The 18,005-nt window shown below is 40.2% G+C and overlaps 1 protein-coding gene across 1 annotated transcript in view; it reads right to left on the reverse strand.

Moving 5' to 3' along the window:
- The window catches only part of TTC7A (tetratricopeptide repeat domain 7A), a 263,029-nt gene that overhangs the window by 239,509 nt on the left and 5,515 nt on the right, over positions 1–18,005 (reverse strand). Inside the window, exons 2-3 of the mRNA XM_075204114.1 lie at positions 12,531–12,694; positions 6,330–6,498 (exon numbers count right to left, since the gene is read on the reverse strand). Of these exons, the coding sequence (XP_075060215.1) occupies positions 6,330–6,498; positions 12,531–12,694 (333 nt within the window). The remainder of the gene's footprint in view (positions 1–6,329; positions 6,499–12,530; positions 12,695–18,005) is intronic.

The following is an 18,005-nucleotide window of genomic DNA, read 5'->3' on the forward strand; positions in this document are numbered from 1 at the left end:
GTGAAGTCATTTCACTGAGCTTGTGATTTCAAGAGCATTTTGTTTAGTGTGGAGATTTGATCTATTAATAGATTTCATCTATTTGTTTGCTGCTACTTCAGCTCTGTTGAAGAGTAAAATATTACATTCCCATATCTCCATATCTTAGACATGCAAAACTGGGATAAAAATAACCCGTCTGATCCACCCAACCCCCCTGATCCGCAGAGAAATGCCCACTTTTGGGTAAACCCCTCCCACTTCCATTTAAGCACTACACCTTTCAAGGTCCAGGAAAGGGATTGTTCCGCCAAAATCAGACAGTTGGGAGGATTCCTGCTCACATTCATAGCTGGCTGAAGCTCCACCCTCACCTTTAGGACAGTGTCCTAATCAGATTTGATACAGGCCAAAAAGCTGATAATGCAGTCATCTGAGCTACTAGGACATCACTTGTGTTTAAATAATAAAAAAAAAAACACAGTGCATTTCTGCAAATCAAGTGTGTCAGCTATCAGTCACTCTGTGTCTGCTCTGTTAAGAGAAACATTTCCTAACCTGTGAAGGAGAGAAAGACTTATTTTGTTAAGTATAAACACTATAACTATATCATGTTATATTAATTAGCACAGTAATACACAACTTTTAATATAAAGGGAAAACACACAGGAATTAAGCAACAGATATTCAATGCAGCTCTTCAGGACACAATTTTCATTTCATGAAGTTTTTAACTTTCATTTCCAGATTGGTAAATTTGATCTGATCACCACTGGATACTACCTGTGACCAGTGAGGTTTACCTGGAATTATGTGGTTTAGATTACGGCTAAAATTTATTTCAGATGTTTTTGTTTTTTGCATCCATCATATGTTATATTTTGAGTGAACATTGTTAACATTTTAGTACAAGTTGGCATGAAAATAGTGTTTTAATCGTAGATAAGGACTTTTAATAATAAGATAAGCTGTAATAAAGGGTTATTATGGCATATACCACTACAAATCTTTATTCCCTTTGCCAGCTTCATACAGAGAGAAGAAAATGGTGAACAGCTTATATGGTAATGATGCAAACAGCCTTAATTTAAGTCAAGTGGAACTGCAAAAAAGATGCCAAGTTGAGCTAATAGACCCTAGGGAGAGTTATAAGTAGACTCGATGATATACGAATGACGTGCAATGTGACCTGGAAGGGGATCAACAAAAACAAGAGGTGGAGGGATACTGAATTTCCCTGTTTCGTACTCTGAACAGTAGCTGGACAAAAAGAAGCAAGAAACTCGCAACCAATGGATTTCTATTAAGTACTTTACAGCACAAGCAAAAAAAAAAATCATACACCCTCATTTCTCAAAGTTTGTGGAATTAAGTCTGAATTACTACCGACCCCATATTTTCACACTGACATAAACATCTTATGCGCTTATTGCTTAGGCACCAATGTAACAATGTAATCTGATCTCCTGTATGATCACAGCTATCGACATCCACACTCTTCATAGTATAAGGTGACAGCCACCAGGGGCACAGCCTTGGCTTAATACATCTATATTATCAAAAACAGAATTAATCAGCGTTTTGCATCTCTGTATTACAGGAACATTGGGCGGGTGGGACGGTCCATATTGGACAGGGGCACAGGAGTGACTTTCTGGAATCCCCTGAAAAAGTGTGATGTCTTATTTTGACCATTATTAGATAAAACCTACATTACACAGAAACCACCTTTACTTTGGCAGATACAACATACATAAACATGCAATACTTCCTGTGATTACATACCATTGGGTGCGATCTGATGATGAGAGAAGTCTCAGGATATGCGGAGAGCAGAGGGAGCAGTAGATAGAGAGCAAGATTACAGAAATATTCCCAAAAGATTTAAATTCCATTGATATGTAGCGACCACAAGCCGCATATCACAGTAGCACAACTTCCCAAAGCAGCAAAGAAAAAGAAACAAGAGGAGAGTTAAGCTTCTAAGAAAACAGTGCAGAGCTGTCCATGACTGTTAAATAACACATTGCATAGGCAAAAAAATATATATCCAACGTGCTACCATAATGACACACTACTTTATATAGGGAACACTGTGCTGCTGTACTTGCTGTCATTCGTTGCAAGCGTCCATACGTCAGATGAACATCTATGTTCAACCAAAGCAATGGGGGTAGCTTTATTAAGGCTTCTTAAGAGGAAAAGTGGAAGTGTTGCCCATAGCAACCAATCAGACTCTAGCTATTTATTTAACGAGTACATCCTACAACAGTGGTCTGCAAAGTCCGACAAGCGTGCCAGACGTGGCACACGTACCAGACTTATCTGGCACGCTGGAGCTCTGCAGCTGTCTCACTAAAGCAGCCGAATAGCTGCTGCATTTGCATCATATCCATTTCAGGCATCTCCGGGTGCTTTAGTGATGCAGCATCCAGGTTCCACTGTGGAATGATGGACGTGTCTGCTGACCCCAGGGGTAAGGAGCACAGAAAAAAGCAGCCATCGCATACTGTATGTTTGAAGTTGAACTGGGGGCATAACTGCGTGACATAATATGAACCGGGGGCACTACTGTGTGACATGAACATTAATTTGTTGGTCTAATTAATATTACTAATATCGTGATATTAGCATTATAAAATAATAAATATATATATATATTTATTTGGTCTGTTTGTCTGTCTGGTCATGCATTCGGACACCCCTGCACCGATTGGGATGAAACCAAAGCGAGGTGGTCCAGTTGGATCCTGGCCATGTTTTAGCTGGTTTAGAGACCCAGGGAGCCTGTTCTGAGCCTTCCACTGGACGGATTTGGATGAAAACTTCACAGACTGTTAACCTTGGATGCCAGAGGACATACTATGTGGTTGAGGTCCCGCTCAGACCTCCCGTTGGTGTACGCTGGGTATTACTTAGACCCGGGGAGCCTGTTCTGGGCCTTCCACTGGATGGATTTGGATAACATTTAAAATAAAACAAACACAACACAGTTCAGCCACCTCATGGGTGTGTTGGAAGAGCTGCTAAGCTGCTTATTATTTTTAAAAGGTTACAATCAACGCATTGATATCTTAATGACTTGAAGATTAAAACCAGCTAGAATCTGATTGGTTGATATGGTAATACCTCTACTTCTTCTTATTATAAGCTTTAGTAAATATACCCCAATGAGACAGTAGGGTGTCACTTTTTATATTTGGAGTCCTCTTTTCTTGGCTGTAAACCTGTGACATTGAAAAGTGCCCCATGTGGCACAGTCCTAGGTGTCAGTTTTACCCATTATCCCCTGGCTGGGAGCAGTAATGAGGGTGCGGATTCCCCTTCTATACAGAGGGATAAGGACATTTCTTACTAACAGAAATAATTTGCTTTAAATCTATTTCTTTTTGTTTTATTAGTGATATGTAAGCTGGGTGGTGTACAGACCAGCATGATGCCACATACATTACTGTTAACAGGCCAGTGAATTTATAGATTAAAGTAACCAATTTATAAGAGGATATAAAAATACCTATGAAGTTGTGCTGTAATCTGTGCTCTTCTCACTTGGTTTATTTCCACATTTAGGATATAACAACTAACTATGTACTGCTAGTCCTCATCCGTGGCTGCCTAGCTGTTATCATCACTTCAGGTGCCCTTTATCACTCACAGCCTCTGTGAATTCCATGCGAACCAGCCAGGTTCAACGTGAATTATATCTTTCCGGTCCTTCACGTCTTGAACTATTCTCCAAGATCAGCACAGAAAGGAAAGTCAACAAGTTGTAGTTCAACTCGTACAACGCTGCATTATCTTACACACATCTCGGTGCATAGAGAACATGGACACCTGATGAGGCTAAAGGCACCAGCATTACATATTTAGGTTTTTTTTACTTTTGTGTAAATAAATCCTTTAATTCCTTATAATTCTGGAGTTAGGAAACAATATAATGTAAAGATGATTTAATTGTAACTGATCCACTTTTCTTCAGATACACAGCAATGTGCATATTACAGTGAGAGAGGAAGCATACTGGAGATTGACTTGTATATTAGATCTCTCCTTGCAAAATGAAACAATGGTACTCATGTGCTTAAGTAGTTCCTTGTTCCCAATTTACTGTTATAAGGTAAATACAGTGGAGGCGGCCATTTTGTAGACTGAAGCAACATTCATCAGAATGCAGCCTGCTGCACCTTGGTGATTGGTTCCTCGTGAACACTGATTCAGCACACAAAATGGCTGCTTCAACTACTGAATCAACAGGCTGCATTCTTGTGAAAATTGATGCAGAGCACAAAGGGTCGGATTCATCTTTGAACACAATGTGAACGCAACTTGCGTTTAAAGAACCTGCATGTAATTTGTACGCATGTACGCCCGTATTTAAATACAAGTGGATCTCAGGAAACGTATTTGTACTTGGAATCTGAGTATAAGTACACGCTGGCTATACGGCACTTGTCGTATGCAGACAGACAACGCCTACGCGCGTTTCCCCCTTTTCCACTCTGATCCACCCTTCAAATCGTAGGCAGACGTCTCAATTGTGTTCACTGGCGTCAGACCCATTCTGGTGCATGCACCAGGGCCGTAACTAGGGCTGTGTGACAGGGGCAACCGCCCAGGGCGCAACGCTGAAGGGGCGGGGGGGGGGCGCAATTTCGGAATACTTTAAGCTAATTTGGTTAAAATTGAGGGCTAGGGGGGGCGGCATTTGTCTTTCTCGCCCCAGGCGCTAGAATTCAAAGTTATGGCTCTGCCATGCACAGAACTTTTTCATACTAGATATGGCACGCAAATAGACTTAGGTCTGAAGATGAATCAGACCCAAAATGCCTGCCACTATTATACATGTAGGGCCTGAAAGCAAAAATGAGTAACTTTGCACTTTGGCAAAACCATGTTGCATTGGAGGGGGAGGTAAATTTAAAATGTGATGGCAGATTTATAGTTGGAGTAGGACATGTTCTAGATCTACTTTAAATTTCAGTGTACATTATAATGCTATCAAGTATTTCTTTGCTACATGAAAAACAGACAGTATTTAACTTATGTGCAAAATAATCAACTAATTTGCACCCCTTGCATTGTAACATGGTTTGTGCAGGAGAAAACCTACTAATTTTTTGGACTTACTTTCCTTAATGAATCAGTCCCGTACACTTTAAGTTAACAGACAGTATAACCCCAATATATAACTTTTTAGATATTTTGAGTATAAAATACGTTGCTCCCCATTAACCTGACAGTCCACTGCAGCTTGGTTAAAGTATTGTCCTCACACCCACTACATTACAGAAAGATGGAGCTCCTCCCACAACTTTAGGATAGCGTCTCAATGGGATCTAAAATGGGTCAAAAAGCTGAGTATTCAGTCACTGGAGTTACTGTAACATCACATTCATTATACCTGTGTGGAAATGACCCAGTCCACACAGTGCATTTATGTACAGCAAGTCTGTCAATCAGTCACTCAGCCTCTGTCTGTTGTGCTAGACTAACATGGCAAACCCGCTTCTGATGAGTGGGCTTATTTAATTAAGACAACATCAATCTCATGTTACTTAATGTAAACATGCTAAATATTATAGGTGCAGCATTGATGTCTTCATGTTTTCAGAAAATTTATAGAAAAATAATATGAAAAGAAACCAAATAAATACAGTATATTTCCTTCCATCCTAAACTATTGATATTGTCATCCAAATTCACAGCTGCATGTTTTCTGACAAGGAAGGACAATTATCAAATACAAATATTCTCTCAGCCTCGAAGATGTCACGATATCAACTTATAAAATGTGTATTTATTGTGTTTCCTATGGACACAAAAAGTCACCACGTTGCTGCCTCGTTATTGTAATGACTAAATTGTCTAGAAAAACACATTTAGGATGCTATATTTTTAATGGTAGACAACGCCATTAATGGTGAACTTACATATATTTATAGTAAATTTAACACATGGTTTATAAGTTGGCTTTCCCATGATAAACATGTAGTAAAACTTATAGTCAGAGATTATTGTCTGCAGGCTCCATGCTTCTCTGAATGTTTCTTTTTAAATAAATCACTTTTATTTCAGCAAGTCTTGCGGACAGAAATCTGGAATAGGTCTAGGTGCCCACAGCCACTATTGCTAGACTTGCCTTGCAAGGTCATATATACGCGTCTTGTTCATATAGAGACATCAATAAAGCTGTTAAAAAAAAAAGCAGTATCACACTTTCAAAATGTAATTTTATATCATAGAGATGTAGCAGAACATTTATCACGGCAATTAATACTTTATCTTAAAGCAAGCATATATTTAGCATACTGTTCCTTTATGTAACGGTTGTCTGTATAAACAGCCTTTACCTTTAATAACAAAAGCTTCAGCGAAAAGTCGCATCTTATAAATGGGCTCATCCTCCAATGACATCTTGTCGAAGCCAGCTCGAGCGTACATACTGACAGCGTCCCGGTAAGATCCCTCCACGTAATGCAACTTCCCCAGTATCAGCAGCGCTTCTGTCATGTAGTGATGCTGAAAAATCATTTTAGAAGATGAAAGAAAATAATGATTTATTGTTGTTCAGATTCATTCTATATTCTGCTGAGTAACAATTCTCCAAACTAACTAGCCCCCATGTAGACCTCTGGTATAATAATATTTGTGTTGCATGACTTTACTTAACTTCTATGAAGCCATTACTAATTCTGCTCACAAATTTACCATACATTAAAGTGCCTCTTGTTTTACACTGTACCTTCTCCCGCAGCACTCTTAATCATGTACTGTACAACAGCTTCAGGTGTGGGCTGATGGAATTGGTGGTATGGGTACGTGGTAAGCAGAAAATGACAGACAGCAAGCCAAGGGTAGAAGCACATTCACATCTAGGTTCGCTCATGGGCTGCACAAAAAGATAAATTTGTGTACCATATGCAATCCCCTATACTAGCCATTCCATATCTATCTATATGTCTATTTATACATATATATATCTAAATACATACATATATATATATATATATATATATATAAAAAAAGTCAAACTCAATGTACTTGTCAATTACAGGCTTTGACACTTATGAAATGCTTGGAATTTTACCTCAGCATGTCACAGCAACATCTGACAAAAAGGTCTAAAAAAAACTGAAGCAGCAAACTTTGTGAAAACCAACGTTTGTGTCAGTCTCAAAACTTTTGGCCATGACTAACTATATATATATATATATATATATATATATATATATATATATATATATATATATAATATATTTATACATATATGGTCCATGGTCCACTTCTGCTGCTCACATGCCCATTGTAGGTGCTTTCGGAGGTGAACAGGGATCAGCAGGGGCACTCTGACCGGTCTGTGGCTACGTAGCCTCATGTGCAGCAAGCTGCGATGCACTGTGTGTTCTGACACCTGTTTATCATAGCCAGCATTAATTTTGTCAGCGATCTGTGCTACATTAGCTCTTCTATGAAATTGGGCCAGATGGGCTAGCCTTTGCTAGCTATGCGCAACAAGCCCCAGGGACCAGTTGTCCATCCTTGGACCAATCCTGGTAGGTACTAACCACTGCATACCGGGAACACCCCACAAGATCTGCCATGTTGCAGATGATCTGACCCAGTCATCACAATTTGGCCCTTGTCAAAGTTGCAGAGATCCTACTGCTTGCTCATTGTCCCTGCTTCCAACACATCACCTTCAAGAACTGACTCTTCACTTGGTGCCTAATATATCCCACCCCTTAACAGGTGCCGTTGTAACAAGATCATCAATGTTATTCACTTCACTTGTCAGTGGTTTAATGTTGTCGCTGATCGGTCTATATTTTTATATATATATATATATAGAGATACATATCTATATATAATATTGTGAATACAATATAGAATTGTGGAACTCAAATAATTGGATGATGTAAACTAAATTGATTAATATTGTTTTACCATGCGATTGTGATTAGTATGCCATGTGTAATGATGCAATCGCATGGATTAATAAAACACATATTTACATTCGCACTTACACTTAAAAAATAGTAAATAGTACACATTTATTAAGGTTCCAATCCACGTTTATTTATTAGTAAAATGTATTAGAGATTATTTATACATAAATGATATTATATTAAAGGTATCTGGGCCTCAGGATATAGGAAATGTATCATGTTTACTGTCATTTTGATCTGCACATTACCATCAGGAATCCGCTACTATCGGCGAAGCGATCGCTTCCTGAGATCGCTAGGTATGGAACATAAAGGATTAAAGCTCAAAATGATTTTGTGTTTGGAATGCAAATAGGATGGTTTAAACTGGATTAGGTCGGTTCCCTTCAGCACAACATGTGTCCAGGTGTTGGAGTGAGCTGGCCCCCACTTTCTCAGGAATCCTTTGAACTGACCTATGATTTGCATTGTACTGGACTGACCTAACCAATGAAGAAAGACCTCAGTTTATCTGTGTGTACATTGTGACATCATCACTGTTTTTTTGTTAACTCTCTCTCTCTTCCTGACTACAAGGCTGAATGTGGACCTGGGCCCAGGACGCGCTTGCAAAATTATAATGTATTTGGTTTTATACTTTCCTGTTGATTGTTATATCTTTTATGCTTCAGGATGGCTTGTTGTAAATCCTGCTATCTTTTGCTATTAAATTAATTTGTGCGTTGGAACCACAATAATCGTATTGGACAATGTTTATTGGTAGCAATAAAACCAACTTTACAGAATACAGTAGTATTACAAGTCACTTCAGTGCTCCGTGACCTGTATAAAAACACTCTGGAAAAGTTATCATCCAGATAGAATTGTATACAATGCAGAAGGCACTATACATCTGTGTCATAGCCAAGGGCAACAGGAATAAACTACTCAAACCAATGACATAGTGCAGGCCAACCTGTGCCTCTCCAGATATTGTGAAACTACAAGCCCCAGCGTTCTTTGCCAGCAGATAGCTAGATGATAGCTGGCAAGTTGTGCTGGGACTTATAGTTTCACAATATCTGTTGAGCCACAGGTTGGCCAGGCCTGATATAGTGGTTCCAGTCACCACAGAAAAAAGCTAGAAAGAAAAAAAATAATCGAAATTACAGGAACATACATATAAGGAAATACATTTAAAGTCAAGGTTGGAAAAGCCTTTTAAATCTGGCCTGGTATCACAAACTGGAATATGGGCAGCACAGTGACTAAGTGGATAGCACTTCTGCCTCACAGCACTGGGGTCATGAGTTCAATTCCCGACCATGACCTTATCTGTGTGGAGTTTGTATGTACTCCCCGTGTTTGCGTGGGTTTCCTCCGGGTGCTCCGGTTTCTTCCCACACTCCAAAAACATACTAGTAGGTTAATTGGCTGCTATCAAAATTGACCCTACTCTCTCTCTGTCTGTGTGTGTGTGTGTATATTAGGGAATTTAGACTGTAAGCTCCAATGGGGCAGGGACTGATCGTGAATGAGGTCTCTGTACAGCGCTGCGGAATCAGTGGCGCTATATAAATAAATGATGATGATGATAATACTGCTGTACAAGCTCCCGACCCGCTGACACATGTCATGGTAAGAAACAAACGTAGCATCTAAGGTTAAAAAATTTGTGGAAACCACTACACCCACCTAGTCTGATCATATTAATAGATGTTGTAAAACCTCAGCCTGGAAATCATGCTTGAGTCTTTATTTAGATTAGCTGACCACAGGACTGAGTTGCTCTCTTAAAGAAAATGACATTCATTTAGACTCTATTTTGGTGTACTCGTTGTGCAAAATATTGTTTACCCTTAGTAACAGCCAAAGCCATTTCTAGGGAAGTCACAGATCCACTAAGCTATACTTATGACCGAGCTCCTCTAAAAGATATATGCCAACAAAGCGATCACCTTAAAGTCTACCTGTCATTTGTCACAGCGGAGGCAGCCATTTTGAAAGCTGAAGCAATATCACTGACAATGCAATATCAGAAGCAATACGGTTAGGTCTTGTGCTAGTTGAGTCCCTGACATGCCTGTAATTAGTCTACAAGTCTCATATGCTCGGAGATCTACACTGTTTGCATGCAAGGGTCGCCGTTTTAGGATCACACCTCTTCTCCGGCACTGCTGGTGCAGTCATTGGGTTTCCCATACCACCTAACACCACTGCTGGACCCGAAATGCCAGTTCTGGGTTGTAGTTGTGCAGCTATGTGCTGTGAGCCACAGGCTCAGTTATTAACCTGCTGCATCCTTTTCATCTCAACTATGTAAACTGCATCCGGGAATGGCCTAATTACCTGCTGCTAGTAATTAGAAACCAGCACCCAAGGCTTATTTCAGGCCTAAATAAGAAGCTTCCTGGAAATAATACACTACTAGTTTATAGAACCTCTCTCCTGGAAACAGCACTCCGGATCCTGTTGTTTCCTGGCACCCTCTCTGTGTTTGATCCTTGGCTCTCGGAAGAGTACTCTCTCTGGCTTTGACCCCTGGCTCTCAGAAGACTTCCTTCTCTGGCTCTGGATATTTGGCTAAGTCCTGGACTTGCTACTACCTGAGTCCTTACACTCATTCTTTGTACTTAAGGTACAGTAACTATTTTCACTAAAGACTGGTCCTGTGTCTTCCTGCTGTTGGAATCCAACAACCACATATTTACAAACATAAATCCTTATTATAATTTTTATTAGAAATCAGTGACATCATTGAGGCATGAGGCTCAGCATCTTAGTGATGTCATTATTAGTGGATTGATAGGCTACACTATTATTATTTCTTTTGCCCACAAAATGGCTACCACCGTTGTGTTTCAGTGACAGTTACACATTACTCTCCTGGACTATATTCTAATAAATATAACAAACATTTCAAAATAAAAAGTTACAAAATTGTGAGTCTTACAAAGTTCAAGAAAGCTCAGTCTACGTACTATAGTGTGTATCATGTGGTTAAGACTAGAAGCCAACTATCCCTAAAAGATTTGTTTGTAAATGAATGTGAAAAATTAAATCATGTACCAAATGCATAAGTCTCATTATTTGAACTTTGTTAATCGTACCAGTTTGTGTCGCGTGAAAATGGGGAATGTTCAAGTCATATTGGTGGTTTGGCTGAATCATGTTGGGGTGCTCCTGAAGGGCTTGGCCAGCCCCAAACCTCCTAACCTCCTCTAAAAGCACTTTTGTGGTGGTGGGTAAGTTGGATGAAAATTGGTATTGACTTACATAAATCGGAACAATTTGGAGATATGACAAATCAGATATTTAATTTTTTTTTACGTGCACTTAACTTGCGAAAGTGCGTTTTGTTTGGACAACACTTGTTCCATTTCAGTGCGTCTAGTCACCGTCGGAGAACATTGTAAACACAATGAGATACGGTTAAGAAACTTTTACACATGTATTTCTACATGCATTTGATTGAACAAGACAACTTCCTTTTTTGGGACAGACTTAAAAAACACGTCTTTAAAACACACATCATCATCATCATCATCATCATTTAATTATTTATATAGCGCCACTAATTTTGCAGCGCTGTACAAAGAGAAGAAACTCACATCAGTCCCTGCCCCATTGGAGCTTACTGTCTAAATTCCCTAATACACACATACACAGACAGGCTAGTGACAATTTTTGATAGCGGCCAATTAACCTACCAGTATGTTTTTGGAGTGTGGGAGGAAACCGGAGCACCTGGAAGAAACCCACGCAAACACGGGGAGAACATACAAACTCCACACAGATAAGGCTATTGTTGGGAATCGAACTCATGACCCCAGCGCTGTGAGCAGGGCCGGATTAACCCGAAGTCTAACTGGGCTACAGCCCAGGGGCCTCGGGCATCCAGGGGGCCCTTGACAGAGCTCAGCAGAATTATTGATCGGGACAGGGGCGGGGGCGCCCCCGGCCTGATCAATGCTGAGCTCTGTCACTGCTGTCCTCCTTCTCCGGCGCTCAGTAATCTCCTTACTGAGGAGATCTCGCGAGAGTGTCACGAGATCTCCTCAGCAAGCATCTTACAGCGCGCCGCGGAAGGAGGACTGCAGTGACAGGAGAAGGTAAGCCCTTGGGGGGGGAGGGGAGGGGCGGTCGGCTAACAGGGGGGCCTCACGGGGGAATGGGGGCCCCCTTAGCCCAGGGGCCTCCATTCCGTTAATCTGGCCCTGGCTGTGAGGCAGAAGTGCTAACCACTAAGCCACCATGCTGCCCGTCACACACATGTAAACGCATCATAAATGCATAGATTAACACACACACATAATTACAATGTAGTATATATTTGTGTTCCTACTTGCATTTTAACAAGTGATAAAAGCTTTGCAACACCCGTAAGTACATAACCTAATAGTCACCCCCCATCCCTAAGTAGTGGAAAACTGCTAAGGAGATTTGCAGAATAGGCAGTGACTGACACATCTCCTGGCTGAGATTGCAGTAAAGTTTGTTTTTGGGGAAATTATGACTGTGCACAATACTGAAAATCAGGCCCTGTAACTAAACACCCACACACACACCATCCACTAGCAAAATCACAGCTGTGAAGATTTACATCTGTTAACAAAATGTACTTACTGGTAATTTGCCTCTGTTTAGAATACCAGTTAGATAATTCTTGGCTTCGTGTAGTTTTGGCTCCTTGCTTTCCATTAATGGAATGGAGTCTTTGAGTTTGGCAACATTCTCCTTTAAACACATCTCCAGCAGGGCCTCAGCCAGCAGCAGGTTTGTGAAGTCATCTGGAAGGCAGGGGTTAAAGCACATGTCACTGAGCGCTAAATTCCCATATAAAGAAGGATCTGATCCCACAGCATCAGAACACGCTCACCAGTAAGTGACTTGAAACATGTTCAACAAAAGCAATATAAAAAAAAGTAATTGGAGCAAATTAGAAAGGTTAAAGAGGTGCTTTGTACTGTTAATCTATAAACAAGTACTTCCGCTTAACGGCACAATCCCAGGAAAATGTACTTTGCAAAAACCATTGGCCTCAGTGACTTAAACTGCTCAGACATCACAAAAGAATGATTTGCATTAAAAAAAAAAAAGGTACATTGTGTAACGTACCTCAAGAGGATAAACAGTAAATACAATTAAAGTGCACTTAGACTTTACCCACAATACAAATATCTTTTTATCCAGCTAAAGAGGTAATACGACTTTTATTGTTTTATATTTTATAGCCAAATTAGCAGAACAGTTGAGATGCCCCACACCCTATTTTGGGTTTGACTTGCAGCCCAAACGGATCAATCCACTGAGGAAATGTTTGTTTGTTTCCAGGCTGTGAAGGGATGCGAGGGACGTGGAACGAATGTAGAAGGGTGAGCAATGTATAAAAAAATCAAAGTGGGTCCAAATGGACTGGGCCTAGGTAAATTTGGATATTTCCTAGCAGTTTTTAGGAAGCGTTTCTAACTGTTGGTATCTCCACCATGTGCTGGGTATTGCTCAAAATGGACTTCAAAGTCTATTGAAGCAATCAATGAAGTACCCATGGACGTGCCCAAGGAGAAATGCTCTAAGTATCAGATGTCGGGTGTTAGGAGATGTACATGTTAGGTGCTTCTTACTAATTATATTTTACAATACCCCCCATGGGCTACTTATGGTTGAAGTACCAACATGATAGCTCTTATGAATATTCATAAATGAAAACATGCAGAGAAATTAGGTCCTGTGCTAAACTATTACAGGTATTTAAATGGGGTTTCCAGCTAAATTAAGAATGTTCGCTTCCCCTCACTCCTTTATAATCCCCAAAATGGTCCTTTTTTCATACGTTCTTAGATATTGAGTGATCCAGCATTTACAAACAGCATACAGACACTGTTGTTTAAACCATGTAGCTCTCATGCCTCATACAAGTAGGAGACCTTGTCTAATGTCTGTCTGCCTCCTACATGGATCTACAGACTTGATAAATTTGTAACGGTGCATGCTGGGAGCAGGAAACTGGCTGATATACAATGTCTGTACTACTCTCGTCTGTCAGCATAGATCGCCGGATAGGTATGTACGGAAAATCAATAAATAAAAGACCATTATGCGGGATTCATAAGTAACTGGTGGTAAAGGAACATTTTGGAACAATTTGACTGAACTGTGCTTTTTTTTCTCTACAAACGTGCTGTAAAATTATGACATTCCTTCCGAACTTTCTCACATTCTCTCAGGTATATCCAACCTGTTCCCTCTAAAGCTGGGTATGTGACCTACCTATGCAATCTCACTGCAGATGCAATTTCTGCAAAAATTTTACCAACGACTGAAAGTCCCAATGAGCATGCAGATTCATGCGCACACACCTACATAATTTACCTTCAGATAAATTTACCCTCATCTCTCTTAACCATCTGCTGAAAAGATTGTGACTCTGTACACACTCTACAGATATCTGCCTACACCGCTGGTAGTGAGTGCCTACACACTTCCACATTTTCCTGACATCGTTCCATCATTGATCAACAGATGCAATGTGTTTTGGTACGATAATACGGGATCGTGGGAGCGCACACACTTGCAATATTGGAAACTAATGGTGGGGATTCGTGTAATCTGCACGATATTTGCATAGGGGTGTACCCAGCTTAACTGTTCTTACACTCCAGATAAAGATGAGGATGAATTATTGATAAATGAGATAATATGTCAAGAAACAGCTAGAGATAAGGGAAGTGTGGCCATCAGCCTAAACAAAGTTAAAATCCTGTGGGCGAGTGATTAGGTGTTTAGCCTATGGGCTTTGGCTATGGTTGACCAATAAGGCAGAGGAGGGGGGTGGCTTAGTTTTATATAGGTGAATGTTCTTCTTCAACCCCTCCTCTCTGCTTCCGGATTCCTCCCATCCACCCGGCAGTTATTTGGTTTTATAATCATGATTTGGGTGGGAGAGCAGTGCAGTCGGTAAGTTTGCATATGGTGCTTGGGTTATCTTGTCGTAGGTCACTACTCCCCCTTTTGGATTGTGTTGTCATCACGTGTGTTGGGTCCAGTGAATGGGACCCTGGGCCAGTATGTTGAAGATTTTACTGGCGGTTATAAGGGGGTGTAGTCTTGCCGTTGGACAGATATTTCGCACCGGCCAATAGATAAGTTATTGTCCTGGGTTGGTGGTACAATGGTCTGACCTTTCCACCGTTATTGGTTTTGTGTTTGCTGACTGCCCTGCACTCGTCCGCCTTTCAGCCCCTTTAGTTAATATTAGCCATTTAATAAACAATATTCTATTCCAACGTTAATCTGGTGTCCGTGTCTTTATTGGTTATTAAGGTATTATGGTAAACACTAAGAACTTCCACACCGTGCATTTTACACATTTCTAACCTCTGCAATGCAAAAGTAAAATACTGGATGATAACATGAAGAATTTAATCGATGGCCCCAATCTGTCAATAAAGAGTTAAGCAGGGCAGGACTTTTTGTTAGAGTAATAAAGTGATTACTTCTCATGTAAATATCTAAAGGTCACCCAATGCAACCACTGTTTATACTTCAATTTTTAATGCCTGCGTTAGACCACCAGTGGAACAAGTCTACTGCCGTCTATCTAGATTGTACTTCGTGCCAGTGAAGCAAAACAAGATTTTTTTTTTGTATTAATTTCGTCTGAGCCAGTCATTCATTTTTTTCCCATGACTGCTTAACATATGAATCACTTGCTCACAGTCTCGTGTATTCATTCATCAGACTGTTATTATTGCTTTGTACATGAGTTTTCTTTCCATGTGCAGAAAACATTCCATACCAGTCCTCTGTCTGCCTGCAGCGTATATATATGTGTCAGAACACTCACAGTCCGCTTCTCCAGGAACAAAATGTGACTTGAGAAAAAAAAAAAAAATGACTGGACTAAGAAACGTTTACACTTCAAGAAGTCTGGAAAAATATATTATTCTCCTCAAGTTTTCCGCAGTAATTATTACATAGCTACTGGAAATATACCACTAAAGTAACATTTACGTCTTACCTCAATGGACATCATCAATCACTTGCAATTGCCTTTTTAAACTCCACATAGATGAAATAAAATATCTAATTTATTTAAATGTGCATATATCTTCATTGGTGGCAGGCTGCTACATGTACCATAGTCAGTATTGGGAAAATAGTGAAGGCACCAAGAAAAATTTTAGGCCTCAGTACAGCAACTTCCTGGGGCCCCCATACATGGCCACTGAAGAGGGTGGGGCCACAGCCGGTTGGTGAGAACTCCCACTACACAGGTAGGACCGGGCCCTTCAACCACCCTCCTGGTGCCCCTCACCAAATTATATCTAAAAGGGGACAGTATTATCTGGTCATGAAATTTATAGGAATATGAATTGTTTAGGGCTTTGTTAAGGGGATTAATATTTTTAAATAACATAGGGCCTGATTCATTAAGGATCTTAACTTAAGAAACTTCTTATTTCAGTCTCCTGGACAAAACCATGTTACAATGCAAGGGGTGCAAATTAGTATTCTGTTTTGCACACAAGTTAAATACTGACTGTTTTTTCATGTAGCACACAAATACTTGATAGCTTATTTGTACACTGAAATTTAAAGTTGATATTTGTGTGCTACATGAAAAAACAGTCAGTATTTAACTTATGTGCAAAACAGAAAACTAATTTGCACCCCTTGCATTGTAACATGGGTTTGTCCAAGAGACTTAAATAAGAGGTTTCTTAAGTTAAGATCCTTATTGAATCAGGCCCATAGATTGTATTCTATACATTCAGCTTTAAATTTCCTGATCTCAGGATGAATTGTGTGACGCCATCTTCTGTATCCTAATTATAATCCAATCCCTGACCATAATTCTACTTTGCTGCTGGCAAAAATAGGTGATGGTTTTTCTAGCCGAATAACAGGAAAGTTCGCTTAGTACTGGTACATTCTCAGGTCTGATACCAAGCAGGACTTCTCTATGGCTTGGGGTGCACACTGCATAGTGTACAGAGGATCTTGCTGAATAAATTTAGGGAATCCCCAAGAGTGAATTTCAGATCCAAATTATACTGGGTCATTACAGAATTACCGATTAAACGTTCTTTGGGTACTATTATAAAAGTTGTTGGGAGTGTCTTCTTATAATCGCCCCCCTGGGTTTTTCGTGTCAAAATAACTCTTTGTTCAAAAGCAACAGCTTGGTAAACTATACATAGTCTACAAGTGCTCCATTAGGTCTGCTGTAATATTGGCCTTAATGGATCGTCCTTTTACCTCAGCTTGCTGTAATATTACGCAGTCATTGTTTTAGAATGTATATCCTACTCCAGTGGTTCTCAGACTCTTTCTCACAAACATTATCTGCAATATCCAAGCCTCAAGCCACTGTATACGCTCAAAGGCGTGTACAAATACCAGAACTTTCTGTACACTAGGCTGACAATTGTACATTGATTAAAGCATCTCTTAACAATTTGGTTTTTTTGTAAACAAATAAGTTGCATTGCTTTTTGAACATTTTTTACTAAAACCTTTTAACTCATAAATTTCTTTACAGTAACTTAGTTAAAGGATAACTTCCCATTTATAAACAAAATCTATATTATTTTCCATCCTAACATTATGCACTATTATCTACCGTGCTGTAACTATTTCAAAGCAGCATTATATATTCCTCTTTTTATCCACTACCCAAAGGGGTAATCACAGGGAGGCAGGGGTAACCGCTGTTACGGTGTCCACCAGCTTAATTTGCCGATCCAAGCGGGCTGCACCACGGCCCTGCTCCCCTCTGCAGTGTCACCACACAGCTTAAACAGTTCCTGCTGTGTGTCCGCCGACACAGCAATGGATATGAAGCCCCAGAATGCTGTGCGTGTGAGAAGGAATTCATATACCCCAAAATTGAATTATGATAAGAGGAGAAAGGAACTACCGTCCTTTACGCTGACGACACTCAACTATACCTCTCCTCTCCTGATCTCTCTCCCTCCCTCCTCTCTAGGGTGTCCGCCTGCCTCTCTGCCATCTCCTCCTGGATGTCCTCTCGATTCCTCAAACTTAACCTTGCCAAAACTGAGCTCATAGTTTTTCCTCCCTCTCATACCCCATCCC

Source organism: Mixophyes fleayi, chromosome 3 (genome assembly GCF_038048845.1).
Source record: "Mixophyes fleayi isolate aMixFle1 chromosome 3, aMixFle1.hap1, whole genome shotgun sequence".
Lineage (NCBI taxonomy): Eukaryota > Metazoa > Chordata > Amphibia > Anura > Limnodynastidae > Mixophyes > Mixophyes fleayi.